At 32.7% G+C, this 13,146-nt stretch overlaps 1 protein-coding gene across 1 annotated transcript in view; it reads left to right on the top strand.

Moving 5' to 3' along the window:
• The window catches only part of LOC116769352 (C3 and PZP-like alpha-2-macroglobulin domain-containing protein 8), a 72,068-nt gene that overhangs the window by 56,094 nt on the left and 2,828 nt on the right, over positions 1 to 13,146 (top strand). The window contains exons 12-24 of the mRNA XM_032660426.2: positions 1,659 to 1,887; positions 4,090 to 4,240; positions 5,832 to 5,990; positions 7,553 to 7,750; positions 7,849 to 8,074; positions 8,212 to 8,500; positions 8,582 to 8,980; positions 9,096 to 9,205; positions 9,418 to 9,563; positions 9,864 to 10,056; positions 10,430 to 10,586; positions 12,625 to 12,776; positions 12,873 to 13,032. Coding sequence (XP_032516317.2) covers positions 1,659 to 1,887; positions 4,090 to 4,240; positions 5,832 to 5,990; positions 7,553 to 7,750; positions 7,849 to 8,074; positions 8,212 to 8,500; positions 8,582 to 8,980; positions 9,096 to 9,205; positions 9,418 to 9,563; positions 9,864 to 10,056; positions 10,430 to 10,586; positions 12,625 to 12,776; positions 12,873 to 13,032 — 2,569 coding nt within the window. The remainder of the gene's footprint in view (positions 1 to 1,658; positions 1,888 to 4,089; positions 4,241 to 5,831; positions 5,991 to 7,552; positions 7,751 to 7,848; positions 8,075 to 8,211; positions 8,501 to 8,581; positions 8,981 to 9,095; positions 9,206 to 9,417; positions 9,564 to 9,863; positions 10,057 to 10,429; positions 10,587 to 12,624; positions 12,777 to 12,872; positions 13,033 to 13,146) is intronic.

Below are 13,146 nucleotides of genomic sequence, written 5' to 3'. Positions count from 1 at the left end.
TAGAGTTATGCCAACTGATTTACTTTTAATTCTGGCACTTAATTATGTTAACATTATACAGGCAGTATAATAAAGTAGGCAAGGCAAAACGAACACTAAAGATAATATCTATAATACATACAATGATGATTCGCTTGCTTATTATTTATGCAAATTATCACCATTATTACAAATTGACCAATTTGTATTGTGGTAAATTTATTGTAGTGTTATTATAACTTTATATTATTCTTAATGAATTTATTACCGAAAAATATATAAAACAGCTTAATTATTCTTGTTTATTCAACACTTATCTTACTAATAACTAATTTTTTTAATGTTTTCAACTTAGTTTTGTATGGCGTAGATTAAATAGTATCAATACATTTACGACACAAAAACACACCGAATTTTAAATGACATTTACGTAATAACTTTAATATAGCCACTGCCATACGTTTACGTTCAGAGAGTGATTATTGATGTCGAAATCGTGAAATTGGACGTCGAACAACAAGTAATAAATTAGTTATGTTAACTTCCATAAATCCACAATCCAACTCATCTGTTGGCGTAAGTTATGCGCTTCGCGGCATGACAAACAGCTACGGCCAACGGTCAGGAATTTTTATTGGAGCAAATGAAAAAGCTTCGTGACGGATGACGAAATTATGGTCTATCGGAATGTTGTTGATATGGACCAATTGAAGCAGAACTTTCAATGCAATGTTGAGAGTCTCCCTCGACCTTTTCTATTTACAGAATCCTTTAAAAAATATAAAATATGTGTTATCTAAAATTATTCTCCATTCAATGAGAAATCTTAACTCAAGACAAAAAAAAATCTCTGCGCGAATATTCAGCTTCAACATACATATGTAGTTATTAAATTCGTTGGCTTAGAAATTCATTAATTCCTTTAAGGCTATCACACTTTATTACTTTCACACTTACTTTGACATTCCTTTGACATTCCTTTTCTTTCCCCAAAGCGCATGTTTTCAGCGTGACACAACTTACCCATCGTATGCAGTTTTTCGTAAACCTACGTTGTTATTATCATGTTCGACGTATATGTCACATATATTATACGAACAAGCTAACTAAAACTTATGGAATTATTCCGAAGCAGTATTTTTGGATAGAAAAAGTTAAGTAATTTAATATTTTAATTGTCTACATTACACTGTTTGTATGGCATAATTAAAACTACATGTTTATTATAAAAGGACAAAATAAAATTTATTGTTAATACACTAAGGTCTTTCATTCTACGAAAAGATTTAGATTATACTTCCAAGCATAGAAAACATTTTGCACCTTACCCACTTCAATACTTTAATTCTGATTTTTAAAGCACCTGACAATATTTCAAGATACGCAGGTATCTGTAAGATCCTCTAACAATCATAACGAAATAAAAAATATTATTATACGTAAGCATATTAATTCCGATAATAAACCCAAGATGCGCTGATAACATAAAATGGCAACGTTAGTCATTAATAACCTTTATATGACATTTTATTACTTTTACTTTACTTATATATTCCATTAAACTATAAGACATGAAATTAACTCTAAATAAGTTGTCCCTAACTGTAAGAACACAAAAAAGAAAAACAAATTTCGAATTTTAATGATAAAAAATAAAACAACATGATATCCTTTCTCAGAACTCAATTGTCAACTGATGGAGTAACAATAGCGGCGCCTTCAGAAGCTGGGCGCTGGTCTCTTTGGGCACTTTCTTTGTCTAATCGTGGTCTTCGATTCTCGGCTCCAAGAACCATTAACGTCTTTCGTCCGATACAACTGGACTTCTCCCTGCCACCTGCCCTGAAAGTCGGCGAAACAGTAGAAGTTGACGTCAAAATCACCAATAACATCAACAATTGTATGGACGTGAGTATATCAAAATAATCTTAAATGTATAATCCTGTTATTGTAACAAACAACCATCACACTTGATATAATATTTACATATTATAAAAATCTGTTTACTCCTTACGATATCATGGTAAATAAAATCGATTGGTGGCTACAAGGTTTTTCAGATAGAGATGAAATGTATTATTCCTGTTTACATTTTCCAAATATTCTGAGGAGAGTGATGTAACAAAATAAATCGTATTTATTCAGGACCCTTTCCTAATAAACGTTATCGCATATTATTTGCTGTACGAACGCACAAATTAATTTGTTCTACTCTACTAGATCCAGTTCATGCTAATTCCTGCTTTAAGGCGATTGCATTAAGGTTAATTTACCCTTTCCAAATTAGTGCAAGAATAATTATACGGAATTTCTGTATATTTGGCAAGGTAAATTGGGTTAGAGATATACAAACCAATTAATACGTTAAGGTGTTGAGGTTATTCGAATTACAAGACGAAGGATTGTAATGAAGTTTTGAATATTATCTATCCAATTTTAGCAAAGTAAACAATATGAATTAAATTCGAATATTAAAGTGATCAATTTACTAACCAAAGCAAAAAAAAAAATAACTGAACGCAGATGTTTAGACAGAAATAACATCAATTGATTTAATTCCTAGTGTTAAAAATATTATTACCTATATATAGTGTTTAATTGTTAAAAAAAGCAAGGAAAAGTAACATAATCCACTGCGAATAAACTGTAAACGACGTCCTGCATTTCAAAGTATCCAACTCTTGATATAACAAACGATGGCACATGCGTCGGAGATTTGTTTGCGAATGGCGTAACTCATCGAATCCCAATCGGGTATTCTGAAATATCCATCTACATAGAAGCGAGAAGCAAATAGAAGCATTAAACGATCTTTCCGAGTCCCAAATCTAAATTCGATTGAATTATCCATGAATTTGTCTATGCAGCACAGTATTCCTTGAAACACGACTTACACAAGCAAACCATGAATCAGTGAGTAAATGAAATGAATTGCAGAGTATATAATTCGAGGAAACTCGACGTACGTAACAGATTTTAGTTCCAGTAATTCATTAACAAAGTTTTAACTTTTTACTTGAAGCAGTTTAATGGAACTGAATTAATTTGAATTAAGTTTTAGAGATTTCCATAATTTTCTTTAAATTTTTTATGTCCCCAGTTTAAAACTTAGTTAAATCTGAATGACAATGTATAGAAAATCTATAAAATGTTTTAATTTCTCAAAACTAGAACTGCTTGTAATAACACGAACTTCACAACTAGTTTGCATTGTTCTTGTTTGAATATCTCCCAACGGATAACAGAATTTCAACAGCTTTATGAGACACGTCCGCTAACGTCAAAGTTTATCCAGGTGTATAGGTGTTCATTTGTATAAAATACACTTCTGGTTAACGTCATTTAAAAACTTTAACCTCTGCCACTGAAAAATTACGCTTGTAAAGTCCAAGAACTTTTTAAGTACTGTAACTTTGATAAAGTTTATTTGAATGATTAAACTAATGGTAACTACTTATATTAGTAGAACTTGATTAATTAAAACATATTAAGCTACACTAGTCATTGTTAACTGTTGTATTTAATTGTTTGTTACACTTTATATTACTTAGCAGATTGAAATGCGTTTGTTATTCCTTTAAATGATTGCTGCGGAATACTGAAAGACTGCTATTGTCTTTAGACACGCCAACTTAAGGATAGTTGGTCGTTAGTCTGTGAAACTATTTGCGTGCTGTTTTATTGAATAATAAACTACCCGCCAATACAGACCGATATGTTTTCGGTTAGTTTTAATATTACACATTAATAATGCCAATTAAACCATCCATTAGTCGTAATGCTTATTGTATTCACACAATGTATTGTTTATATTATTAGCACTTGTCAATTAATACATTGTTTTTGGAATACAATATTAATGCTATTAATATAATTAATTAAATTGATATATTAAATTACACCGCAAACTTATGTGAATATAATTTATATAATATATTAATTTTATATAAAAATATGAGATATGATAGTATTTTTGTAGACTTATTATTAATTGTCATATTTACATAGCTGAGACTTTTTTATGACGCTATCTTATGGGTGCCTTATAGTAAGGTAAGGAAGATTTGAACAATAATTTATAATTGAAAGTCCTTTTTTTAAAAATTCAAGGTGACAGCCCTATTAGCGCTAAGTGCTGGGGCAGCTTTCGCGAGTACTGGTGCTTTATATGTCACTGAACGATTGAGACTCGGCCCGCGTGGTGGGACTCAGTTAGTTGTGAGAGTCGCTGTTAATACTCCCGGAAGGAAGAATATTACTGGTAAGATGTGAATTTGTTGAAATTATCCTAACAATATGCTATATCAATAATATCATTAGGCTGTATTTTATAATAAGGAAAAACAGTAAATAGTTAGGTAATTAAATGACTTATGTGAGTATATAATATATATAAGATTTTAGAATTAAACAATATTTGAAACAAAATATAACGTATTATCAATATTTAATGTTTTAAAAAACACTTAACGGGTTCAAGAAGAAATAAATTCGTAAACAAAAAACTTTAAAGTGCTGGCCAAAACGTAACATGTTTGAAACAATATTTCACAAACAACAAAGCAATGACCGAGCCAAATCACATTTCAAAACATTTCTAACCGCCAGCGAACAACTTTCTTCTTTATTGCTAAAACTTATAAGTCACGTTATGCAATTTCATATACTTGGGTTACTGGGAAATATTCTGCCAAGATAGAGTTTACATTGCCGACGTGTGTGCTCTCGCGATGTTGCTGAAAAATTTCCACTTGCTTTGATAATAAAAGGTGTCCCTGGAAATCCTTGAAAAATAATTTCTGCATGTAGGTAGTTTGAAATTTACATTTATGGAGGCAATAAAATGAATTGAAGAGTTCTAAGAAAGGAAATATAAAATGAATTGAGAAGGATAAATACATTAAATCCTGAACATAATTTTATTGTCATATCTGAATTTCACATTAAAATATAGTTTAAAACCTCGTAAAATATTTTATGACATCGTAAACTTTTGACAGTATCAGAGTGTTTGTTTTCGATATTGTGTTTATATTCGCTAATATTTTATGTCTTATATCTGCTGAATATCGCACAAAATTTTCTTTTAATTAATTTAAAGTGGAATAGATGTAGATATTTCATGGTTTTATCATTATTTTGAAGTATATTTTAGTTTAGAAGCATGTCCTTCTGAACAAAAGTATATCTGTATGTAAAATGTGTTACAACACAAGTGTCTATTCAGCGTTTGTGTGAACGGTAGTGTCGAAATGTTTGGTGTATTTGATCGGTTTTTGCAAAGCTTTTACATTTTGAATAAATAGCGTAAACTACATCTTGAAACATATTCAACGAGGAGTATAGGGACTGATAAATGTCATACCCTAAATTTTTACCTGACACTGTCATCAATGTCATTTTTCATTATTTTTTTCTTGCTTATCTTAATTATACTCAAATAAATTGCCACATTTTCACTTTTGACAGTTTTAAGAAGATTTTTTTTTTATGGCACATTTAACAAATTTAATCCATGCTGACTAAGCACTAATTTGAAGTTTTTTCTCCGCTGACAAGATTTAACTTCCTTAATTCATAACTTCCTTCACGTCTATACTTGCAATATTTTCAACCAAAAAATTCCTTATACAATAAACTTTATTGAAGTTTACGTTTAACTATGTCATACTTTTAACTGGAAATTATACAAATATTTTGACATTGGGTATAGTAGCAAGTACGTAAATTGTTCTATTATTCATCAAAAACATATTGTATAAAGATATACTGTTATAGACATTAACAAGCAAATCTCTATAATCTCAGCCATATTAAAACATGAAAGTGAAAAGGAATCTTTAATATTTCAGTGGAAGTAACTGGATATAGCGCTGATAACTGTACGGTGTCTTACACATCTTTCAACAACGAGACCCTTGTCGGTTCTGTAATTCGATCAGCGAGTGTATTGGTTCTACCGGAGGGACTACACCGGAGCGATACTCAGAGCGCATACTTCTGTGCTAACGGTTAGTATGTCAATTGATTTTGTTATATTGAAATGTTTTATAAAGTTGAAAATCTCTTTTTAAAATAGTATCTAGGGTATTTTTAGGTAAGAAAAGTTATTTAGGTATGCATTTTATACAAATTTTGTATTTCTAGCTAATAAGATACTTGTACTACTATTATAAAAAAGTATACATCGAAATATATGAGATACGGTGAGATAAAATTGAAACATAATAAAAATATGGATATATATAACGAATAACGTAAACGGAAACAAATAAGGTTTCTGTAATTTTATTTTAAATTATATACAAGCAGTTAGGTTATTTGCAATAACACTATTATAATAACCGCGTCACATATCCGATGGAGGACTTGAAGATGGAAATAGTTTTATAAGAATATGGTTATAAATATAAATTTGCCTTTTGGATAAAGTAAACATCAGATTAATATAACGTTAGCATATGAATACTACAAGAAAATAGGTGGGTTTTTCATTTGAGTTGACGCGCGGAAGTCTAAACCGCGGAATTACGTAATCCTAGCATAAATCGCATAGGAAACTTTTGAGGGGATCTAATTTATCAAGTAGAGTCTTAGATTCGAGAATAGTAAAAGTATTATGAAATCATGGTTTCAGTTTTCTAAAATTATTGTATAGAAAAGTTAAAATGGATATGACACGAAACATAAAGGGGGAACTGGGATCAAATATTTTTTATTATAGCCTATTACTTAAAACAACTAAATACGTTTTAAAGAAAAACAAGAATAATTTTACAATTTATTTTGTCATCGGCTAAGAGCAGTTTTTTATTAAAATAATGTTTAAACAATGCTGCGTTGAACTGCTTCCAATAAAATGTAATAGATAATTAATTAACCAATGTATTCAAAAAAGATAAGTATGGTAAGTTTGATAAACAAGATAGTTAGTTCGCCATATAGAGTTAGTTTCAAAGCAATTGAAATTAAGTGAATTTCGATTTATTTACAAAGGATTAAATAAGATTTTTAATATTAGCCATTTTTTTAAACACAGTAAAGCTGCTCAAATATGTGATTAGATTTGTAGTATGAAATTGCCTTATTAAAGGTACCAAATAGATACCTTTACTCAAATAAGTGTTCCATAAAGATAGCAATTTACTCAAAATAATTTTCAGGAACATATGAGTTGAATTAATACGTTGATTAAAACAGTTAGATAAAAGGATTTTTTTACAATCCATTTATGTCAATTAGATCATGCATCATTAAAATAATATGAAGAATTTTAATAAAATAAACAGGTATCTTAATGAGATCTAAGATTTTCGCGAGTTTTATTCATTAAATTGAAACTAATATATTTTCGGATATACAACGCAGATTTTATTTTTTAAAATAATATTAGTAAATATTAGAAAATATATTAGTTTCATTTAAATAAATAGGTATATTGTATTATATAGAAATATATGTAACAATTATGTAAAAATAAATATATAAAAGATAGTTAACTATTTAAAAACACAATACACACATAATTATTTTGTCCAAGTTAACTTTAAAGCTACATTACCCTTTATTTCAGAACATCTCGCGGTTTCTTCCCGTGGTTCATGGGAGTGGCAATGGGTGGCAGCGCCTCGTAACAGGGCAGGTCTTGTATTAGAATTGAAGGCACAGGGCGCAGCACATGTTGCATTATCGGCCGTGAGGGAACCATCCGATGATATGTATAGAGTTGTGATCGAGAGGAGTCGAGTATGGATTGCGAAAGGAAAACATGGTAAATCATTGAAGATCAGTTGTTTGTTCCCAGACCATTCAGAAATCATATTTCTTAATAATGATTCTAAAATAAATTCTCGATGACTGCATTTTCAGGTTATGACGTACACCTTGCCAGTGCGGAACAAACTGAAAGCGACGCAGACTGCTCTGGTGAGGACTCTTGGTGCGCTTGGTGGGTGTGGTGGGAGGGTGGTCGTCTTTCTGTCGGTAGAGGAGCATCTCCTTCAGAAAGAAGGTTGTTAGTATGGCCCCTTACAGCAGATATGAGGATAAAGTACGTCGGTTTCAGTGCGCTTTGGGGAGATCAAGCTGATTTTAGGTGAGTGTTGGAAGCAAGAACTTACTTTGTTTGTTCTTATTACTGTATTTCTAATACCCCTTTGAGGATGAAACACATTTTTATTTTAAGAGCTGATTCTGTAAGTAACATTGATGAAATCGATAATGTTGTTTTAGAATATGGAACTTCAATGAAGAAGCTGGATTTTCCCAAGTATTAGAATTAGGTCTGCCCCATGGAGTGGTACCTGGTTCAGCGAGTGGGACGTTATTAATTTCCGGAGGTCTTCATCTTCCTTTATATAGTTTCCAAACGGATGCTTCAGATATATGGTCAGATGTTTGGAAAGATTCTCAATTATCAGCAGCTTCAGCTAGTTTGGCACCGTTATTAGCATTGGAACATATACCTCACTTAGTGGACGAAATAGAGAAGGAAAGGATATTGAATAAGCTACCCGAACAGGTATATAGAGTTTTTATAATTTTTAATTTAATAACTAAATATAAATTGACCTAATTGATTTACCCTCAAAAAATCTTGCAGGTACAAATACTACTTTCATTTCGTAAAAGCGATAACTCGTTCAGCGATCATCCAGCAGTAAGCAGTCATTTATCTACAATCAAAATCTTAGAAATTTTAAACAAAATTCAATCATATTACCCAGTGGATCCGGAACTTCTACAATCCATAAAATCTTGGATACAATCTAGGCAAAATCCAGATGGATCCTTTACCCCACTTGCTGCAGACAAAGAAGTCGATTATTATCCTGTTGAAATAAAAAATGTAAACGGCACAGACGCTGAGTTTGATGTAAATGAATACTATTATTATGACAAAGATGGTAATATGACGCAAGAAGTAATTGAATATGAGAGAACCGTAGAAGTTACAGCAGAAACTTTGGTATCATTACTAGAAGTTGGAGTAGAAAATCAAGTAAGGACTTTTAAATTACTTCTTTTAATAACTATTGCTGCTTTTTTATTTTCGTCAAATAATAATAGAAGATAAAATATATATATACAATATATTCAAAACTCAAAAATTTCAGGTAGATGCAGATGTTGCAAAACTAGCGCAAACGTACTTAGAGAATAATGTCCGGAATCTGACCTCGCCAGCCACTTTAGCAGCCACTGTTTTAGCGCTTGTTTTGGCAAGGTATAACTTCTTACTTACTAAATACTTTCTACTGCAATCTTTAAAGTTACATATGTTAATGTTTTAGTATTTAATTTGAATAGAAAGGTTTTTAATTCTTAGATTTACATAATCAAATCATAAAATTAGATAATTTTAATTAAAAAAATTATAATATTTATAAAATGCAAAATTTTTAAAATGTATACAATAATTTTTAATAAAATTTCCAGAAGTCCTATCGTGCCTGAAGCGTTACTTATACTACGTAATGCATCAACTACTGAAGAAGGAGAGTTCGGTTGGCCAGCTCCCAGAAAGGATGCAGCAGATTGGCTCCTTGAAGAAACCTCTAGAAACATCAAAACCACTTCCTACGGTAATAATATAGCATTCAATGATACCACATGCTGCGATCATATTTAAATATGTACATATAATCTTATTAGATTTATATTATTCAAGGCGAATTAGTATTCAAGTATTATCCTTTGTATTTTTCACACATCTTTGCCCTGTTTTATTTTACATTGTCGGTAAAATTGTTTTATTTTTGTACATTACATTTTTCTCCATGTAACCACAAATAAAATACCCTCTCCCAATCAAATAAATAGTAAATATAAATTTGAATGATGTTGAAATATTAAAAGTCTCCGTAATTTTCTTATTTATATAGAAGCGGTTACAATGGAGCAGTATGTGGCTGGCGTGCGTGTGTTACTAGCAGCGTGTGCGCGGGGAGCCTTGGCGGAAGGAGAAGCGGCGGCTCGGTTCTTATACTATCGGGCATCAACTTTACAAAGGCATCCCAGTCTAGCATACCAAGCTACAAAAGCGGCTGCGCAGTACGCTGCACTGGCTCATGATAGGTATTAATGAATAATTGGCAATCGCAAATACTATAAAATATCGGTGATGAATTATATTGATATTGTAGCTAATTAAATAGACAGTCCTTTGAAATTATTGTATTATCAAATAGTTTTGAGAACGAAAGAACTTAGGACATAAGGCCAAAAAAATAGATGCAAAGCATTTATAAAAAATTGATGATATAGTTATTAATTACTCCCTAACCGTAATAAATCAAGCTATGAAAGTTATATAAATACTAGTAGGCAATGGGGCAACAATATGTCGCCTCAAAGTTACTGACACAACAATATTTTTCAGCTTTAAAATGTTAAATCTTTTGGAACTAAATATTGTAGTATTATACATGCATTCTCCCTCATCTTACAGACATAGAGCACTGACAGTATCTCTGGCTACAGCTGGAATGGAATTAACAGACACGTTAGAACTACGCGCGTTGACACCACCTCGGCCACTACAACTGCCAGGTCTACCTACCAAGGTGTTCGTATACGCCACCGGCGCTGGATGTGCCACTGTACAGGTTATAATCAATTTCATAGTTACAGACGTCTACTGATGTACGACTAAATTGAAAAAGAAGATTTAATTCTGCGTAAGACAGGCTTTTTTGTGAATGAATACTTTTGAATATTTAAAAAGCTAACAATTTTCTCTCCATCCAGTCCGATTATATAGGGTTTTCCATTAAGGGCGCTTGATCGTGCAGAACTTCCATCGTAGCGTGTGCTGTGTGGCACGTAGCGCCGTCCTGTTGAAACCACATGTTGTCCAGATCCATATTCTCGATTTCAGGCCAAAAGAAGTTGGTTATCATCGACCGGTATCGCTCACCATTGACGGTGACGGCCACACCATTATCGTTTTCGAAAAAATACGGACCAATCACGCCTCCGGCCCAAAATCCGCACCAAACAGTCACTTTCTGCGGGTGCATTGCCACTTGGTGAACCTCGTGTGGATTGGTCTCGTCCCAAATACGGCAATTTTGCTTGTTGACATAGCCATTCATCCAAAAATGCGCCTCGTCGCTGAAGATGATTTTTTTGCCAAAATCGGCGTCAACTTCCAACTGCTCTAATGCCCAGTCAGCGAACACACGGCGCTGTCTATGGTCATTAACCTTGAGCTCTTGGGTCAGCTGGATCTTGTACGGGTGCAGGCTCAAGTCACAACGCAAAATTCGCCAAGTTGTCGTCTGCGAAAGGCCGAGTTCCTGTGCGCGACGCGGAATTGACTGCCGCGGGTTTTCGAGGACACTGTCGCGCACAGCGGCGATATTCTCGGCAGATCTCGCGTTACGTTGACGCACGGGAACCGGCTGATTGTTAACTGACCCGTTTGACTCGAATTTGTCCACCAATCGACGGATAGTCGACTCGGCAGGACGATCATCGCGACCGTAAAACGGGCGAAGTGCGCGGAACGTTGCTCGAACTGAAGACCCATTTTCATAAAACAATTTTATGATTTGCACGTGCTGCTCGACACTGTAACCTGCCATGGTGGTTTGGGAGGACGCAATGAATATAACACACTGCATTTGACAGCTGTCACTCAAACAACATGGCCGCAATCAGCTGTCAAAGTTCAAGCGTCCCTATTGGAAAACCCCTTATTATTAAAAATGTAACTAGGTATAGTTTTTAACTTTTATATTAAACTAGGTATCAGCCCCGGCTTCGCACGGGCTCTTCAAAAAATAATTTAAAATAGCCTATTTAATTTTGAGAATTATTAAACTTATATTATGATAACTTTCAAATGGTACTCCCGATTTAAATGATTTAAAAAGTAATTTACAAATACTGATGTAGGCTTGAAAACGAAGTAGATAAGACTTAATACCGTATTTATGTGAATAGCTTTCCAATAAATGCTTTAGGAATGCCAATTTTCAAAAGTTGTAAGTGGGTATACTATGTTATGCTTAAGGTATAGATATATGCCACCGCGGACTTTTCTGTAGGCCTATATAAGATACACAATTCCACCATATATTATTTTGTTACATCTCAAAGACTTTAGGCAGCGTTTTAGTTCAAAGCTCTCAGATGGCTCATCTTTTTCCGATATCTTCAACAAATATCGTTAATGTACACGTAAAGTAAATACAAAAGTACAAGTAAAATACAAAAACTTAACAAATTATAAACTAAAACCTTTCTCGAGAATTACGCTATCGAGTGGTGATAACTGTTTGATAATCGGTTCAGTAGTTTTTCCGTTTATCGCGAACAGACAGACAGACAGCCGCTGCGAGGGACTTTGTTTTATAATATGTTTATTGATCGATTTATATTGATGTAGTTGTAGATGTGTTTATTGATTGATTTATATTGATTAATACGTCGAGTGTCTACTTATCGTATTGCAGATTCCTTGCTTACTCTTATGGAATAAGTAATTATAATATGTATGTATGTGCTTATAGATGTTGTGTATAAGGAATACCGTCCCTTGCTCAAAATTTATTATAATTACAGATTACAATTACTTACGTCACCAACTTTACGACTACAGATAAAAAATGTATTTTCTATATCTGCATACTATTCCAGGGCACAATATCATATTCGACGTATAATCCCAAAGCAGAAAATGCGCTGCTGAACATCCAAGCAGCTATTATTGAAGAGATAAGACCTGAACGAAGCAGCATCGAAGATTTGCAAGGAAACTTGCCGACATTGATCATTAAATCTTGCTTCAAGTAAGTACTACCACCAGTTTAAGTGAATTTAATGAGAAACATATAATCGGTCTAATAATTGCAAAAATATATAACCCTATTTTATGCTACTTTTAGATGGAAAGGAAAAGAGCGCTCCGGAATTCTTCGTTTAGAATCTTCTCTTTTCTCTGGCTACGAGTTACATTCAGTAAATCCTGTTGTTCTTGATGGGGCTACGTTTGCTGACTTACATTACGGTTCGCGTGGCGAATCAGTGTGGTTTGTGTTTACTAATGTAAGTATTACCAATATTGAAACATACCTAACTAAATTAAGATTGCTAGGTCCCAGAAACACAAATCAGTTGAAAAACAAAATTCTAATTAAATTCTTTTAGAAAAAAAAACAT

Source organism: Danaus plexippus, chromosome 5 (assembly GCF_018135715.1).
Source record: "Danaus plexippus chromosome 5, MEX_DaPlex, whole genome shotgun sequence".
NCBI lineage: Eukaryota > Metazoa > Arthropoda > Insecta > Lepidoptera > Nymphalidae > Danaus > Danaus plexippus.
This window is presented reverse-complemented; position numbering and strand designations above follow the sequence as displayed.